The sequence below is a fragment of the Panthera tigris genome, chromosome X, assembly GCF_018350195.1.
Source record: "Panthera tigris isolate Pti1 chromosome X, P.tigris_Pti1_mat1.1, whole genome shotgun sequence".
In the NCBI taxonomy this organism is placed as follows: domain Eukaryota; kingdom Metazoa; phylum Chordata; class Mammalia; order Carnivora; family Felidae; genus Panthera; species Panthera tigris.
Genome location: NC_056677.1, coordinates 33079919 through 33098712, shown reverse-complemented (window position 1 = coordinate 33098712; position 18794 = coordinate 33079919). Strand labels below are relative to the sequence as shown.

The window sequence follows — 18794 nt, the reverse complement described above, 5'->3', positions numbered from 1 at the left end:
AATTATAGTGCAATATTGGTTTCAGGCATAGTATTCAGTGATTCATCATTTAAATACAACACTCAGTGCTCATGATAACAAGTGCCCTCCTTTTTTTTTTTTTTTAAATGTTTTTATTTTATTTTTGAGACAGAGAGAGAGCATGAACGAGGGAGGGTCAGAGAGAGGGACACACAGAATCTGAAACAGGCTCCAGGCTCCGAGCTGTCAGCACAGAGCCCGACGCGGGGCTCAAACTCACAGACTGTGAGATCATGACCTGAGCCGAAGTCAGACGCTTAACCAACTGAGCCACCCAGGTGCCCCATTACAAGGCGCCCCTCCTTAATACCCATCACCCAACTAGCCCATGCCCTACGCACTTCCCTCCATCAACCCTCAGTTTGTTCTCTGTCTTTAAGAGTCTCCCATGGTTGGGGCAGCTGGGTGGCTCAGTTGGTTAAGTGTCCAACTCTTGATTTTGGCTCAGGACATGATCTCACAGTTCCTGAGTTCAAGCCCCACGTTGGGCTCTGTGCCTACAGCTTGGAGCTTGTTTGGGATTCTCTCTCTCCCTCTCTCTCTGCCCCTATCCTCCTTGTGCTGTCTCTTAAAATAAATAAAACACTTAAAAAAAAGAGCCTCTCATCATTTGTTTCACTCTTTTCCCCCCTCCCATATGTTCATCTGGTTTTTAAAAAAAAATATTTTTTAATGTTTATTTTTATTTTCGAGAGAGAGAGAGAGAGAGAGAGAGAGAGAGAAGGAGCACAAGCAGGGCAGGGGCAGAGAGGGAGACACAGAATCCAAAGCAGGCTCCAGGCTCTGAGCTGTCAGCACAGAGCCAGACGTGGGGCTCGAACTCTTGAACTGCAAGATCGTGACCTGGGCCGAAGTTGGACACTTAACCGACTGAGCCACCCAGGTGCCCCTGTTCATCTGTCTTGATGGACAATACAAGTTTGAATGGTGTGGCTTCACTTATATGTGGAGTTTTTTCAATATATTATTAAAATTTTTGGAGATTTGTGACAATTTGAAAAACTCAGAGGAAATGCACAGCCTAGAAATATTAAAGAATTAAGGAAAATCTATGTCATGAATTGCATAAAGTATACGTGGACAGTAGTCTATGTTACCATTTACTGCCATAAAATATATACGAATATATCATAAAAAGTTAAACCTTATCAACATTTATGTACACAAAGACTTAGAGACTATATATGGCACTATTTGCAGTTGAGAAAAATGTATACAAAAGTAAAGATGCAGTATTCAATCATGGTTGCATCAAATTACCTGTAGTATAAGCTCTACTACTGTAGTAATTTTGTAGCCCCCTCCTGTTGCTCTTGCGGCGAGCTCAAGTGTTGCAAGTATCTACTTAAGGTGCCATGTGACACTAATCATCTCTGCATGAATAGTTCATCTCTACAGTAAACCACGTATCACAGTAAAAAGTGATCCCTCATGGTTCTCATAGTTTTCGCGTTTAGTGCAATACCTCAAACCTCAAATGACACCACTGGACCCATACAGAGTGCCACTAGTGATGCTGGAAGTGCTCCCAAGAAGTAGAGAAAAGTCATGATATTATAAGAAAAAGATGGGGGCGCCTGGGTGGCTCAGTCGGTTAAGCGGCCGACTTCGGCTCAGGTCATGATCTCGCGGTCCGTGAGTTCGAGCCCCGCGTCGGGCTCTGTGCTGACAGCTCAGAGCCTGGAGCCTGTTTCAGATTCTGTGTCTCCCTCTCTCTGACCCTCCCCCGTTCATGTTCTGTCTCTCTCTGTCTCAAAAATAAATAAACGTTAAAAAAAATTTTTTTTAAAAAGAAAAAGATGAATTGCTTGATATGTACCACAGATTGAGGCCTGCGGTTGGGGTTGCCCGCCCATTCAAGATATATGAATCCACTGTGAGGACCATTATAAAAAAGAGAAAAAGAAACTCATGAAGCCATTGCTGCAGTTACACCAGCAGGTGGGAAAACCTTGCACTTTTTGCAAAATACCTCTCTACCTTGTAGAAAAAAATGCAGCTTTTATGTAGGTGCAGGACTGTCATAAGAAAGGCATAACCTATAGACTCTAACGTGATTTGGGGGAAAAAAATGAAATCATGATATGACAACTTAAAGCAAAAGAAAGGTGTAGACTCTAAAGCTGGAGAATTTCATGCCAGCCAAGGATGGTTTGGTAATTTTAGAAAGAGGTTTGCCTTAAAAAAAAAATGTCAAGATAAGAGGAGAAGCATCTTTAGCCAACTTAGAGGCAGCAGATGAGTTTCCAGACAGCGCTTACAAACTCACTGAGGAGAAAGGATATTTGCTCAAATAGGTTTTTAATGCAGATGAAAGTAACCTATTCTGGGGGAAAAATACCACAAAGGACATTTGTTAGTAACGAAGAGAAGCGAACACTAGGATCCAAGACAGGAAGGGATAGGCTAACTGTACTTTTATGTGCAAATGCAGTTGGGTTTATCATCAGCACTGCCCTTATCTATAAAGCCGCTAAACCCCTAACCTTGAAGAAAAACGATAAACATCAGCTGCTAGTGTTTTGGTTGTACAACAAGAAGGTGTTAACAATGAGAACCCTGCTTTTAAATTGGTTTCAAAGATTCTTGTCCCTAAAGTCAGGAAACACCTTGACAGTAAAGTACTACCTTCTAAAGTTCTTTTGATTTGGACAATGCCCCTGACCACCCAGAAGACCATGAGTTCAACACCAATGAAGTAGTCTACTTGTGCCCAAACACAGGATCTCTAATTCAGCCTCTAAAGCAGGGGGTCATAAGGACCTTTAAGGCTCATTATACATGGTACTCTATGGAATGGATTGTCAACATTATGGAAGAGAACCCTAATAGAGAAAACATGAAAGCATGGGAAGATTACACCACTGGAGATGCCACTGTTGTTATAGGAAAATCCACGAAAGCCATCAGCCCAAAATAATAAATTTCTGCTGGCGAAAACTGTGTACAGATGTTGTACGTGACTTCACGGGGTTTATACAGAGCCAGCCAAGGAAATCACGAAAGAGATTCTGGTTATGGCAAAAAAGGTGAGGAGTAAAGGGTTTCAAGGTATGAATCTTAGAGAAGTTCAAGAGCTAACAGACATCACATCAGAGGAATTAGCAGAAGACGACTTGATGGAGATAAGCACTTCTGAACAAGAACAGATGATGAAGAGTAAGACATAGAAGAAGTGGTGCCAGAAAACAAATTGAAATTAGCTAATTGAGCAGAGGAGTCTCAGTTACTCAACATGGCTTTCGTTTCTTTTACAACACGGACCCTTCTATGATAGGGGCACTCAAACTAAAGCAAGCCATGAAAGAAGGGTTGGTACCATAGAGAAATATTTTTAGGGAAATGAAAAAGCAAAAAAGTCAGAAATTACAATGGATTTCTGTAAAGTTACACTGAGGGTGCCTGTCTTTCCCGCTTTCTCTTGTACCTCCTCGACCTCTTCTGCCTCTGCCACCCCTGAGACAGCAAGACCAACCCTTCCTCTTCCTCCTTAGCCAACTTAACATGAAGACGACAAGGACAAAGACCTCTGTGATGATCTACTTCCACTTAATGAATAGTAAATAATCATCATGCTGTACAGTTAATAAACTTCTATGTTCATAGAGTTAATAACTTATCTGTTACATGTGTGTGTGTGTGTGTCTCTGTGTGAAAATCTAATTAACTGTGCTGTTAAGAAACATATGAGACATTTTGTGTCATCATCATCATGGCCTAAGTATTCACTGAGTGGAACATTTTGTGCAAGACATGTATGGAAGTGGTCAGCCTATGCTCACATAGGCATAAGGTGAGTGATATTTAACATACAATGAACAATGTACTAGTTTCCTTACCATCTTCTAACATTCAAAGATATCATATATATCTTTAATATATATATGTAATATATATAATATCTACAGTATTTTATATCAAAGAAGACAATATTGATGTAGGTACTGACAGATGATTCATCTTGTAAACAGATGGTGTAAACTTAGCTTACAGTATTGATACAGTACAGTAATATAAATGTATTTTCTCTTCCCTATGATTTTCTAGCTCACTTTATTGTCAAAATATAGTATATGACACATGTAACATACGAAATATGTGGTAATAAATGGTTTATGTTACTGGTAAGGCTTCTGGTCAAGAGAGGCTATTAAGTTTTCAGGGAGTCAAAAGTTATACATAGATTTTTAACTATGTGGGGCATCAGTGCCCCTAACCCCACGTTGTTCAAGGGTCAACAGTACCTTCAAAAAAGCAACAATATAGTGGTATCTTACTTCCTGACAGAAGCATTGGAAACCAGAGGTCCATGGAATAAGGTCTTCAAATAAGTGAAAGTTAGTAACTTCTAACCTAGAGTTCAGTAACTGGCAAAAACATGCTTGAAAATTAAGGATAAAGTAAAGCATTGCTAAAAAAAACAAAAACAAAAACAAAAACTGAGTATTTATCACCAGGAGAACTACACTAAAGGAAACACTGAAGGGTAACCCTTAGGCAAGAGGAAAACTATCCCAGAAGGAAGCACAAAATGTAGTAATAAAAATACAGAGCAATGGAAAGGGTAACAGTGCAGTAAATCTAAGTAAATATTAACTATAAAATAACAGTACTGTCTTATGTGATTAAGTATGTTAGTCTGAATGTCTGTGTCCCCCTTGTAATTCATGTTGAAACACAATTCCAATGTCCTGGTATTTGGGGGTAAAGCCCTTGGCAGGTGACTGTGGCCCTTATCAAGAGAGCCCAGAGACTTTCTTTGCCCCTTTCACAATGTGAGGACACAATGAGAAGACAGCTGTCTATGAATCAAGAAGCAGGCCTTCAGCAGACAACATATCTGCCAGAACCTTGATCTTGGACTTCTCAGTCTCCAAAAGTGTGAGAAATCAATTTGTGTTGTTTATAAGCCACCCAGTCAGTGTTATTCTGTTACGGCTGTCTGAATGGGCTAAGACAAAGTGTATATGTGTATCTCTGTAAGTACAAATACATGTGTATGTCTACGTATAGATATAGATAGATATGCAGATATTTTACATGTATGATAGCACTAGAAGGGGAGTACAGGGAGTTAAAGGATTTTAACATTCTGGTATTTCTTGGAACTGCCAAAAGGACTCATTTATATTAGATTTTAGTAAGTCAAGAATGTATGTCGTAATCTCTCAAGTAATCACTAGATGAGTGATAAAAAAAAATCTATAAATAATAAAGAAGAGAAATAGAAAAAAATACTTAGACAACCTAAATGAAGGCCAATAATTTGAAATAAAGAAAGGAATACATGGGACAAAGAGCAAGTAAATAGGTGGTAGATTTTAAGTAAAATGTATGAGTAACTTTTTTAGTACAAATCGAATAAATATCTTAATTAATGACAACTGTTGGATAGGATTTAACACACACGTGCACAATTATATGCTACTTACAGAAGAGACACCTTAAATATAAGGAAACAGAAGGGTTGAAAGTAAAAGGATAAAAGAGGATTTACCAATCATACACTAAAAGAAACACACACACACACACACACACACACACACACACACACGCAAAATGCTGCTGCAGCCATAACAACAAATAAACGTTAAGGAAAAAAATCATAACTTGCCATCAGGATCAAGTTTTCATAATGTACACCTATAAAATATCAAAATCCAAAATATTTAAGCACTCAAGACGATCACTTTAACATATATAAATAAAATATTATCAGAACTAAAAGGATAGAGAGGCGCCTGGCTGGCTCAGTTGGTAGAACACGTGACTCTTGATCTTGGGGTTGTGAGTTTGAGCCCCATAGTGGGTATAGAGATTACTTAAAAATAAAATCTTAAAAAAAAAGAACTAAAAGGATAGATAGAAAATCCATAATCATTAATTGAGAGAGGTTAGTATATACCTCTCTCAATATTGGATAGAATACACAGATTAAAAAAATCAGTAAGGATATGGGAGATTTGGACAACACAATTAACAAACATCATTAATAGATATATCTAGGATATTCAAATAAACACTGCAGAATTTTTTCTTTCAATGGCATAGGAAATATTTAACAACACTGACCATTTGCTGAGCCAAATTTCAAAGACTGAAATCAGAGAATTTCCTCTGACCACATTGAATTAAGCTAGAAATCAATATCAAAAAGAGATAAAGTTTTATAAAATTAGAAAAAAGACAATTATAAAGATCTCATATCAAAAAAGATGATGGAAATTATTAAACAGAATGCAGTAAAGGTACTAAAATGAATTGACATAAAAATGTGTGGGATGCAGCTCAAGCAGTGAAAACAGGAAAATTTATATTCTGAAATGCATATGTTAGAAAAAACAAAGGCTAGGAAAGCAAGTATCTAAACACCTGAATCAAAAAAATCATTAATGAAAAAAATGGAAAAAAGGAGAACGAGATATATGGAACCTAGATGTACTAAAGGATGAGAATATATCCATTCAAATATCAGGGAATATAGAAACTTGAAAAGTTTGAGTCATCACAGCTTTAAAGTCACTTGAGAAGGAGTTGGGATCCAAATCTCAGTCCAGAGTAAATGTCATAGAGAGGATTCCATAGGGGGACGCAAGGCTATAACATTTATTCACCTAAAAGTCATCCAATACACGTAGGGAAATGGAATGATATTATTCTGAAATAACCTTCTTTTATAGACTGGCCATGCTTTAAAGTGACTTTTATTAAACATATTAATTATATTCACAATTTCTAAATTAAATATCCATGATGCAAAAAAGTCACTAGTGAAAGATACATTAAATCTAAAGAAAGCAAAAAGAAGGAAACAAATAAAGAAGGCAGAAAGCAATAAAATTCAAAACAAATATGCAATATGGCAAAAAAGATACAAGTATTAGAAAGGAAGAAATAAAAGTCATTCTTCACAGATGACATGATTGTATATAAATAAAATCTGAAAGGCTCCGCAGAAACTGTTATAAACAACAAGTAAATTTAAAAAGATTGCTAAATACAAGGTCAGACTATTCAAATCAATTGTATTTCCACATAGCAACAATTAGAAAATAAAATTTAAAAAAGATACTATTCGGGGTACTTGGGTGGCTCAGTCAGTCAAGCGTCAGACTTCGGCTCAGATCATGATCTCACAGTTTGTGAGTTCAAGCCCCACATTTGGCATACTGCTGTTAGCCTAGGGTCCGCTTCAGATCCTCTGTGCCCCTCTCTCTCTGCTCCTCCCCTGCTCATGCACTTGCTCGCTTGCTCTCTCTCTTAAAAATAAACATTTTAAAAAGATACTGTCTGGAATAACATAAAAATCAAATACTTGGAATAAATCTAAGAACGTGTAAAAGTTGTACCCAGAGACTATAACGTTTTATCGAGAGAAATTAAAAGCAAATAAATAGGCACATAGTGTTTATGTATAGAGAGACTAAATTCTGAAAGATGTCAATACTCCCCCCAAAGCATCTGTGGATATAATACAATTCCTATAAAAATGCCAATAGGGTTTATTTTGTGGGAACTGTTAAGCTGATTCTAAAATTTATATGAAAATGCCAGGGGCCAATAATAACCAGGGAATTCTGAACAAAAAGAACAGGGTTGCAAGTCTACTGGATATAAAATTTTATTTTAAAACTACAATAATCAAACCTGCGGCACTGGCAGAATGTTAGATTAGTCATAAATAATACTTGGTTTGTGAAAGTGACACTGTAGAACAGTGAAAAAATGATGATCATTTTAATGAATGTTCCTGGGTCATGTGCATATACATATTCAAATATAAAAATAAATCCCTAAATCATAAGCATACGCAAAAATCAGTTCCAGGCAGATTGTAGGTCTAAAGGTAAAAGTTAAACCTATAACGATACAGAAGATCACATAGGAGAATATTTTTATGATTTGAAAGTTAGGGAAAGTTTTCTTTAACAGGATATAGAAAAAAAAATCCCACTAATCAAACAGGAAGAGATAAACTGAGCCACTAAAAATTCGAGATTTCTGTTCATTAAATGGCACCATTAAGAGTAAAAAGGCAAGTCAGAAAAGTATAACAGAAATAACCAACGTGGTTTGTATGCAGGATATATAAAGAGGTTCTTCAAATTAGTCAGTAAAAGACAACAGAAAAATAGGCAAGAGACTTGAACTAGCACTTCACAAGAAAGGATGTTCAAATGGTCAATAAATATACGAAAATATTCTCATTCTCATTAGTAATAAAGAAAATGTAAATTACTCCACTATACATTCAACAAAATTATAAAAGCAAAAAAGTAAAAATGTAAACAACTACAATGTCCGTGCACTGCCAATGAAAAGGTAATGTGGCACAACCACTCTGGAAAATTTAAAATTTGATCTGGCATCATCTACTGAAATGGAACACATGCGTATTCTGTGACACAGCCATTTTAGTCCTATGTATATATCCAAAAGAAATGCATACACATGTGTGCTAAGAGACATGTACAAGAATATTTATAGTAACATTATTTGTAAGAGGTGAAAACTGAAAACATCCCATATATTCATTAATGATAGAATAGTTTATCAATTTATGTATATTTCTCTTTTTAATGTTTGTTTACCTGAGAGAGAGAGAGAGAGAGAGAGAATGCAAGCAAGCAGGGGAGGGGCAGAGACAGAGGGGGACAGAGGATCCCAAGCAGGCCCTGTGTTGACAGCACAGAGCCCAATGTGGGGCTCAAATCCACGAACCGTGAGATCATGACCTGAGCCAAAGTCGGACGCTTAACCGACTGAGCTGCCCAGGCGCCCCTAATTCATGTATACTTCTAAACTGTAACATTACCAAACAGTAAAAACGAATAGATGACTAATAGAGGTGACAAAATACATTAGTCTCACAAGTATGATGTTAACAAAGTTATCAACAAACAAATACACACCATGTCATTAAGTTTACATAAACTATAAAGGAGTCAAAGCTCATCTATGGCATTAGCAGGATAGTGTTTCTTTTTGGGAGATAAAAAAGGGAGCAGTGACTGGGAGGAGGAATGGGAAAGGCTTCTGGAGTATGAATAATGTTCTACTTCTTTACTTTAGAGATAACGGCACAGAAATTGTTACAATTCCCTAAGTCGTTCACCAGTGCTTCTCCAGCAGGGGCAAATTTTCCTCCTCAGGGGACATTCGGCACCATCTGCAGGAATTTTTCATTGTCACACTGGAAGGTGGAGGAGGGGTGCTACAGGCATCCAGCGGGTGGAGGTCAGGGATGTTGCTAAACATCCTGCGGTGCGTTAGACACTGTCACTCTCCAAATTATATCAACCAAGATATCAGTAATGCTGAAATTGAGAACCTCTGCTGTATACTTGTTACTTGTGTTCTTTTGTGTAAGTTAACTCTAATAAAAGAAACCCAGAAGGCCATTTGTATAAGGGTCAATAAAAAACAAGGACATTAGTCTCCATCCAAGTTTTTCTATTTCTCTTTCTTTGCTTCTTGTTAATTTTTAAATTCGATTTGTTGCCTGCTAGTGGTCACTAAGAATGGGGAGGGAGAAATGTCCCTCAAAATTGTGTAGACACAAAACTAAAATTGAGAAAATTCTGCCCATTAATTTATTATTTCCTTGGTGACTTAGTATCTGACTGTACTGGAAGCGCCTTTATAGCCAACTCTGAAATGCCAAATTAAGGGGAGCAGAATTGGAGAAAGCTATTACAACACACTCAGACAAACTTTCTAAAAAATGTCCAGAGTTGAAAACAGCAACTTCTGCATCACTTACTTGACTCACAGAGGTATCGTGTTATTTTCGACAAGAAAGCAAAGTGATCGACTTTTGATAGTTTTTCTCAACAGGCATAAGGAGAAATAGCCAAAGGAAATGATTTGATTTCATGTGAAATTAAGACGTCTAACATTATTTTTGCATCCTGATTTGCAGATGACTAAACTTCATTTAGAAAATGAATACAGATTTGGGAATTCTGAGGAAGATGGATTCCTAAGCTCACCTCATCCCATGGATACAACTAGGTAACACCCACACCAGTGTACTTAACCAGAGAATGACCCAAAGACTGGCGGAGCTGACTTTCCACACCTAAATGTGGACAAGAGGACACAGTGAAGAGGGTAGGAAGAGCACAGATGCAGTTCGGAGCTAAACAGACTCACAGGACTGTCCCTGGGAGAAAGGGACACTGCAGGCATGGAGGAGGAGATCGCCACACCAGGCACCTGCATGGTGAAGACAAAACCCGTAACATTTGGCTTTGAAAACCAGAGGGACCTTATTTTCGGAGTTCTTACAATCAGCGGGGCTTAACACCTGGAACTTTAAAAATCAGAGGGCGTGGCTCCGGGACAGCCAGGAGGGGGAAAGGAAACTGAGTCCCCATCCTTAAGGAGCACAACAAACAGCTCCACTGAGATAAAGCAGAGAAGCAGTTTGAAAAACACCTGAGGTATATGGGACGGAGACTTGTTTCTTAATCTCAGAGCATGTGCCAGAGGGGCAGGGATCATTGGGAGACTTCTAGAACAAAATTGCTGGAAGGCACCATTTCCCTCTCTTGCCCCACCCCCAATCTAGACACACAGTCATCTATGGGAATCAACTTGCTAACAGTGTGCCATGCCCTAGCATTCTTCTATGGACCTGCCGCCTCCAATACGCTTTGACCAGAGCTCATCCAAAGTGTTGCCACAAGCCTCGCAGTGTGAAAGCAGCCCTGACAGAGGCCGGTGAAACTCCAAAATGACCCCTGCCCCAGGAAGAGGGGAAGATAACTACACACACCACTACAGACCCAACAGTGGGCTGGGGGGAAGACACCTGGTCTGACTGCAGGGACCGCTCACCAACAAAAGATTCCCAGGGGACAACTCAGGGAGAGTGCCCTGCAGTTCGGTGCCATTGGATACCTGGCAAATGCCAGGTCTGACTTAAATGAAGCATAAGACAGCCTCAGAGTGGCCCACTAACCCCAGAGAGACCAAACCCTGCCCACAACAGGCAAAGAGAGCCATTGCAGACAAGTGTACTGAAGGCAAATTGGCTCAGCCACAACAGTAGAGTGCACATAACACATAGGAGACACCCCTGAAGCACCAGGTTCTGGTAAAAAGGGGACACTACATCGCAGGGCACTCTAGGACTTCTTCTTCATAAGGCTACCACTATTAAGAGCAGGAGACATGGCTGACTTTTCTAACACATAGAAACAGACACAGAGAGTTAGACAAAATGAAGAGACAGAGGGACGTGCCCTAAATTAAAGAACAGGGCAAAATCACAGCAAGAGAGCTTAACAAGATGGAAATAAATAGTATGCCTGATAGAGAATTTAAAGCAATCATCATAGAGATACTCACTGGGTTTGAGAAGAGTGGAGGATCTCAGTGAGACCCTTAAGAAATGAATAGAAAACATATAAACTGTGGACTTTCTAAGTAATTTCCAAGAAATTTGTAAATTCTTTTTTTAATGTTTATTTATTTTTGAGAAAGACAGAGCACAAGTGTGTGTGTGGGGGAAGCAGAGAGAGAGGGAGACATAGAATCCAAAGCAGGCTCCAGGCTCTAAACTATCAGCACAGAGCCCGACATGGGGCTCAAACTCACAGACTGTGAGATCATGACCTGAGCTGAAGTCAGACGCTTAACTGACTGAGCCACCCAGGCTCCCTGAGCTAATTTTTTTTTTTTTTTTAGCAGATACTTGGCAGGCCAGAAGGGAGTGGCATGATATAGCCTAAGTACTGAAAGAAAAAACCTGCAGCAAAGAATACTCTATCCAGCAGGGCTATCATTCAAAACAGAAGGATAGATAAAGTGTTTTGCAAACAAAAATTAAAGGAATTCATGACCACTAAACCAATCCTACAAGGAATGTTAAAGGAGATTCAATGAGTGGAAAAGAAAGACCATAGGCAGGAGTAAGAAAAGTAGGAAGCAGAAAACCAGTAAAATTAAGCCTATCTATAAAATTCAATCAAGGTAATCATGAAATAATACAATATCAAGTATGACAATATATGCCTAAAGCGTGGGGGTGGGGGCAAAAGAGAGAGGACTCAAACAGAAATGAAAGAAGAGAAATAACAACCAATCCGCAGAAATACAAAAGAATTATAAGAGAATATTATAAAAAAATTATATGGACAACTGGACAACTTAGAAAAATGGATAAATTCACAGAAACATGTAACTTCCCAAAACTAAATCAGGAAGAAATAAAAAAATGTGAACAGGTTATCAGCAATTGTAATTGAATCAGTTCTCAAAAAATTCCCAAGAAACCAGGTGGCTTCAGAGTTGAAATCTACCAAACATTTAAGGAGTGCTAATACCTATTCTTCTCAAAGTACTAAAAAAAATAGTAGAGGGAAGAACCTTCCAAATTCAGTCTATGAGGTCAGCATGACCCTGATACCAAAACAGGATAAAGATACTACAAATAAAAAAGAAAGAGAACTACAGGCCAATATCTTTGATGAGTATAGATGCAAATATCCTCAACAAATACTAGCAAACTGAATCCAACAACACATTAAAGAAATCATTCACCATGCTCAACCTGGATTTATTCCTAGGATGCAAGGCAGGGGGTCAATATTCACAAATCAATCAACCAATGTGATACATCACAGCAATAAGAGAAAGGATAAAAACCATATGCTCATTTCAATAGACGCAGAAAAAGCTTTGCCCCGCATGTGACGTGGAAAGCAGGCTGGATGGATATTTCATACTCTTCCTGCCAGTCACCCCACACATCTAAGGATGGCTTCAGGGAACTGCCTGTGCCTTCTGAGAAGACATGTGAGCCAAGTGGGGCTATAAGTGAAGAAAGCTTGTGCATGGTTTTCAAATGTAGAAAGAGACCTCATTCTGCCAGGCTTCCAATTTGACTGTTTTACAGTCTTTAAAAATATTGTTCTCTATTTTGCTAGTGTATGCTTACTCATGCACACGTGCGCGCGCGCGCACACACACACACACACACACACACACACACACACACACACACCCCTCTCCAGAATTCTACAAAGGCATTGCTGAGCCTGTGTTGGGCTATATTTGTATTCTACTCTCTATCCCTAAATTTTAAATACTTTTTTCTGTTTTTCTTTCCCCACTCCAATCGTTTCAGTCATCAAATCTGGAATTCCACACAAAGACAAGAAACTCACGCGACTTTGGCACAGATGGTGCATTGCCAGCTGCCGTCAAGGCCCGAGACCCGACATTCGCTGCACACTCTCAGTGAGCAGGCCCGGCACGGGTCTCCTCGGTCGAATATTAAGCCCAGGTTTCTCTGACAGTAGACACAGACTCTGCTGGTTTCTTGTTGAGTCTTCCCACTTCTACGTTTTGCTTCTAAGAGTTCATTTTTCAGCTTCCTGGAAGGAGAGGGAGAAAAAACATCGCTGAACACAAAAAGAAAACAGAGGTACAGAGCTCTCTTCACTTAAGGGGTATTTTCACTTGGAAGAACACTTGAGAGAATCAAGGAGTCAGAGCCAAATGCTTTGAGGAAACACAATTTCTTTCTCTAACATCAGTAATCTTTCGATATCAGTAGTTGAAAACCACAGCGTTTGTGTTTTACGTTTGAATTCGGACGTCCTCCACCGCCTCTACTATTTTGCTATTAGTACTGATTCACATTCTACTCTAACTTCACCAGTACGTCTCCGATATCTTAACAGCGGGAGTACAACCCATCTGGCAGCTCGCCCAGTACCATGTTCCTTACCTGCCTGGATACACTACATGAAGCAAGAGTGTGAAATCACTGACACTTTGCCCAAACGATCCAATAAACAGTTTTCTACAAAGACATGTCCCAACACTTCTCAGCATTGGATGGTTTCCGACAACTACCGCCGACCTGTATGTTCTATCAGGAATCAGCTGTCCAAACTGAGGCAATGATTTGTCAGCTAAACCTTAATTTCTTCATTTCTAAAATAGGGGTAATAATGTTCTTACGTGATTGTTTTTAACTTTGAGCAAGATAATATACGTAAAGTTACCGGCATGGTGCCTGGCATATACTAAATAAATGCTAGTTCTACGTCCCTTTGTTTAATGCCTGACACGTAATTTTTTAAATATACACATTAGAAATGAGCTATTCAAAGTGATGCAACAGGGAACTTACTGGGAATGCATAATTTCAGGCCCCACCTTAGACCTAGTGGATCAGAGTCTGCATAGTCACAAAATCTCCAGGTGATCCGAGTTTCAGAGGCACAGCTTTGGACCATCTGTGCTCAAATTTGGCTATATGCTGGAATCACCTGGGAGGATTTTTAAAAGTACTGATTCTCTAGTCTCCCCTCCCACCCCACTCTGATATTTTTTCAACGTGTGACTATTTATTCTAATATACTGCCAAATTTGGAGAAACAATACTCTAAAAGATAGGCTCATCTCCAGACCCTTCTTGAACACATTTCTATGTTCCAGAAGAAACAAACATCCCGGGATCACTTCATACATCACATAACATTTCCTTTTACATTTGTGGTACTGAGCTCTGTTATACAAAACCAGAAACTAGGTTTTTTAATTGCTAGTCTGATGAGAGATTCCTAACGGGGAGTTTAAAAAAGGAATAAGGTTTCCAAAACCTTTGATTAACTGTCTCATTCATTCATCCAACGAACATTTCTTGACTGCCTAGTGTATGCTGGGCATTCTGGCATTCAAAGACAAAAAATGAGTGAAAACAGGATGATCTGCTAAGGATTCCCAGTATCCTCAATGTTAGTTAAGAAGAGGACAAATGATGCAAGATGATTCATTCGTTACAACAGGCAGCCATACAGAATGCTCTCAAGTCCTCCTTCTTGTCCACCAAAACGCAGATGACAAGACCCACAGCAAATTTTCCTAATCCCTGATTTAGAGCTTACAAAGTACCCTTATGCCCTTTTTCCCCCATGAACAACTGGCTTAAGAAATTGAATGTAAGAAAAGCTCCACATAATTTGCTTTTGAAAACTTGCAGAAGCTACAAGCTTTAAGATAACAAAATGAGTTCTCATTCGAAGACCACGATTATATTGTCCGGAGAATCACAACAGATGTCTGAACACCTCAGGGCACAGGAGAAATAAAACATTGCTTATTTGAAATCTACAACAATTCATGCAACAATGATAAAGAAACAAATTAAAATGGGTAGAGCAAAGACAGCAATCATGGATAGCAGTCCTAGCTGAATAGGCTGGTGGGCAGATCCTCTTCTGGAAAAAAAAATTCCATGACCACTTGCGTGAATCACTTACCAGTTCCTTAATCACTTAGTTCCACAGAATGGGTGAGATCACTTGGAGAAATTATGGCCATAGAGTGAAACATTTTCATCGCATCTTTCTTTGTGCTCTACTGGTAAGACTCTATTTAGCAATCAGGTTTGACCTAGGGCATTTCTAAAGTCTGAAAAGACTTGGGGCACCATGTAAATCATGCCACAAGGAAACAAGAATGTAAAGGTCCCAACATAGTAATGGAATTTCTAAGGCAATTGTTGCTAACTGTCCCACATACTCTAGGAGCTATCTCTGAGACTGTGGGAAAAGATGGGAAGACTTCCATAGACTGGCACAAAATACTAAACAGCCTGCTGATTTTTCAGATCTCTCTTAGCAATTGTCCTAATTTAATCATGCCTAGGATAATTTACATTAAATGGACATAACCATTTTCAGACACTCAAGAAGAGGAGGAAGGTTCGAGGGAGGGTAATTGCAACTGGGAAAAGAAAGTATGCAAGTGGAGAATTAACACCAAGGAGAAAGGGAGTATAGGCAGCTAGAAGAGAGGAACAGGATGAGAGAAGGCTCTTCCCTCTGCCTTACTAGCCAGCATTTACAAAAAGCAAGGCGGGTCTCCTTTTGTTCCTGCCTTGCTGACCCAGTCTCAGAAAGGTATCTGAGGAAGCTGACTTTCTGGGTTTCGAGCACAGTATCTATTCATCACCGCACCCCCCCCCAACCACGTAAGCTAGAAATGCTTCTGGTTCCAAGTAACAGGCTTAAAAATAGGTTTCGTTTTTTTTTCCCTACATAACAAGAAATCCAGAATTAGTAAGTTCTTGCATTAGTTGAGCTGCAAATCAGGTCATTAAAGACTCAGGATCCTTTCGTCCTAATGGTCCGCTATGTTCAAGGTGTGACTTATTCTTATGCAAAATGGCCAGCCAGCAGAACAGCATCCTTGTTTGAGACTGGAGGAAGGGGTGGGGTGCGTTGTGGCTCAGTGAGCTTAATTCTACTTCGACTCAGGACATGATCTCACAGTGTGTGAGTTCAAGCCCTGTGTGAGCTCAAGCCCTTTGTGGGGCTCTGTGCTGACAGCTGAGAGCCTGGAGCCTGCTTCAGATTCTGTGTACCCCCTTCCTCCCCCACACTCTCTCTCTCTCTCTAAAATAAAAACATTTAAAAATTTTTTTGTAAAAAGACAGGAGGAAGGGGCAAGCTGTGTCAGCTGTACCTGTCTCTTAACAGGAAAACAAAACTTGACTTAGATAGAGCTCCTCACCTCAGACTTCTCCTTGGGTTCCTTGATCATGCACTGTCATATCACCACCACTTGCTACAAGGGAGGCTGGGAAAGTATAACAAGTCAGATGTCACATCCCTGCCCTCCTGACATTAAACGTCGTCCTGTGACCTGCACCGGTCCACAAAATGTGGTGTGTGATTCCAGGTAAGAGCTTTAGAGTGAATGCGTGGTTTAGCACATACCCTCTTCTTTGCATGGAGAATGGTAATGTCCCAGATAGTTTCCACTCTGTAAGTCTAAATCCTGGTCTGAGGATGCTATGAAGTAGAGTCCTCAGCCATCCTCTTCCGGATACGTAGCACAAATGAGAAATAAACCTTCATTGCTTTAAGCCACTGAAAGTTTGAGGCTGTTACTGCAGCATCACTTAGCCAATCCTCACTGCTAAGTCCAGCCTAGTTCTTCATCTGGCTGGTTCTTCACCTGACTTCCCTACATCCTTTTTACTTGAGCTTTATTTCTGCTTCCCCAGAGAGGCTATCTCTGACGACAAAATCTACAGCAGATACCCATCTCATTCTCACTCCCTGTAATTTTTATTTTAGAGAGAGCGAGCGAGCATGTGAGCAGAGGAGAGGGGGAGGGAGGGAGGGAGGGAGGGAGGGAGGGAGGGGGAGGGAGAGGGGGAGGGAGAGGGAGAGGGAGAGAGACAGAGAGAGAGGCAGAGAATCCCAAGCAGTTTCCATGCTCAGCATGGAGCCCAATGTGGGGCTTGATCCCATGACCCTGGGATAATGACCTGAGCAGAAATCAAGAGTTAGATGCTCAACCGACTGAGACACCCAGTCACTCCTATAATTTTTAATTTTACCTTTATTCGGTAGGTTTTTTTTTAAACTAGTTTAAGGTTTGTCTTGCCAATTCCTCTGTAATCTCCATTAGGGCAAGACCATATATGCTTTGTTCAGCTGTGCATTTTACTGCAACGTAGTGCCTGGAACATAATAGATATTATGTTAAATGAATAAAAGAAAACATGAGCACAAAATAGCAAGTGCCAGCAAAAGAGGAAGAGGAAGAGGAAGAGGAAGGAGAAAGAAAAGAGATAAAGAGTGAAAGGAAGGAAGGAAAACTCAGCCATGCTGCTTACCAGATGTCACTGGGCATATGAGTTAACCTCTCTGGGTCTCAGTTACTTCAACTTCAAAATAAAGATAAGAATTACTTTCATATCTCCCTCTGAAGGTGTTTGTAAGAGTCAGAGGCAATAAAGTACGATAGTGTGCTTTGTGAATTATAAAAGCCTTTACGATATGAAGTCATCATTATTAAAAGGAGAATGAGAGGGAAACAAAGTACAATGTTGAGCCAGTTAAGGATAAAGTTAAATTAAAATTGGCTAAAATTGAGATCAAAAATACTCTGAAAAAAAATAGTTCAAGCCTGAGAAAACTACAGAATGCTCTCAAGTATTTGTTAAGTAATTACTTCCAGCACTTTTTCTGTCTTTCTTAACCTCATTCCTACAGTGTTAAGGAAAAATATTTTGATTTTTGCAAATATTAAAAATCTAACCCTTTACTCTGTTTGGTCTTCTCTGAAGAGGTGCAAAAAGTATGGGAGGTGTGGGGTGCCTGGGTGGCTCAGTCAGTTGAGCGTCTGACTCTTGATTTTGGTTCAGGCCCTGTTCTCACAGTTCATAGGATTGAGCCCCGTGTCAGGCTCTACACTGACAGTGAAGAGCCTGCTTGGAATTCTCTCTCCCCCTCCCTCCCTCCCTCCCTCCCTCTCTCTCTCTCTCTCTCTCTGCCCCTTCTCCTGCTCATACTATCTTTCAAAATAAATAAATGAACTGTTTTTAAAAAAGAGTATGGGAGATACAAAGTGTAGCAGACATAAGCAAAACACAAAGAAAAAGAAAAAGAAAAAAGTTTAAGACATTTAATATCAGCTAACACCAGCTCTCTACTTGAGATGAACTCAGGATACTCTTGCATTTTAAAATATCAGCTTATTCTTTAGATTTCCTTCTTGCTACACAGATGCACTGATATTAACATGCAAATTGATGAGCTATATGTAATTGAAATCTTAAACACTGAAGAGATGAACTATCTCAACTTCAGTTAAATGATAGAATCTTTTCATTGCAGTATCCTGGTGATATACCGAATTCATTTTTTTCCATCCCATCAAAAACATTCAATGTATTACAAAGACTGCTTGCTTTATCATTGCATAGACACACTTCTTTCAAATCAGGAATTTCTTTC

At 39.4% G+C, this 18794-nt stretch overlaps 1 protein-coding gene across 1 annotated transcript in view; it reads right to left on the bottom strand.

The window, feature by feature from the left end:
* The window catches only part of SYTL5 (synaptotagmin like 5), a 134939-nt gene that overhangs the window by 76177 nt on the left and 39968 nt on the right, over nt 1-18794 (bottom strand). The window contains exon 3 of the mRNA XM_007085472.3: nt 13197-13406. Within this exon, the coding sequence (XP_007085534.2) occupies nt 13197-13406 (210 nt within the window). The remainder of the gene's footprint in view (nt 1-13196; nt 13407-18794) is intronic.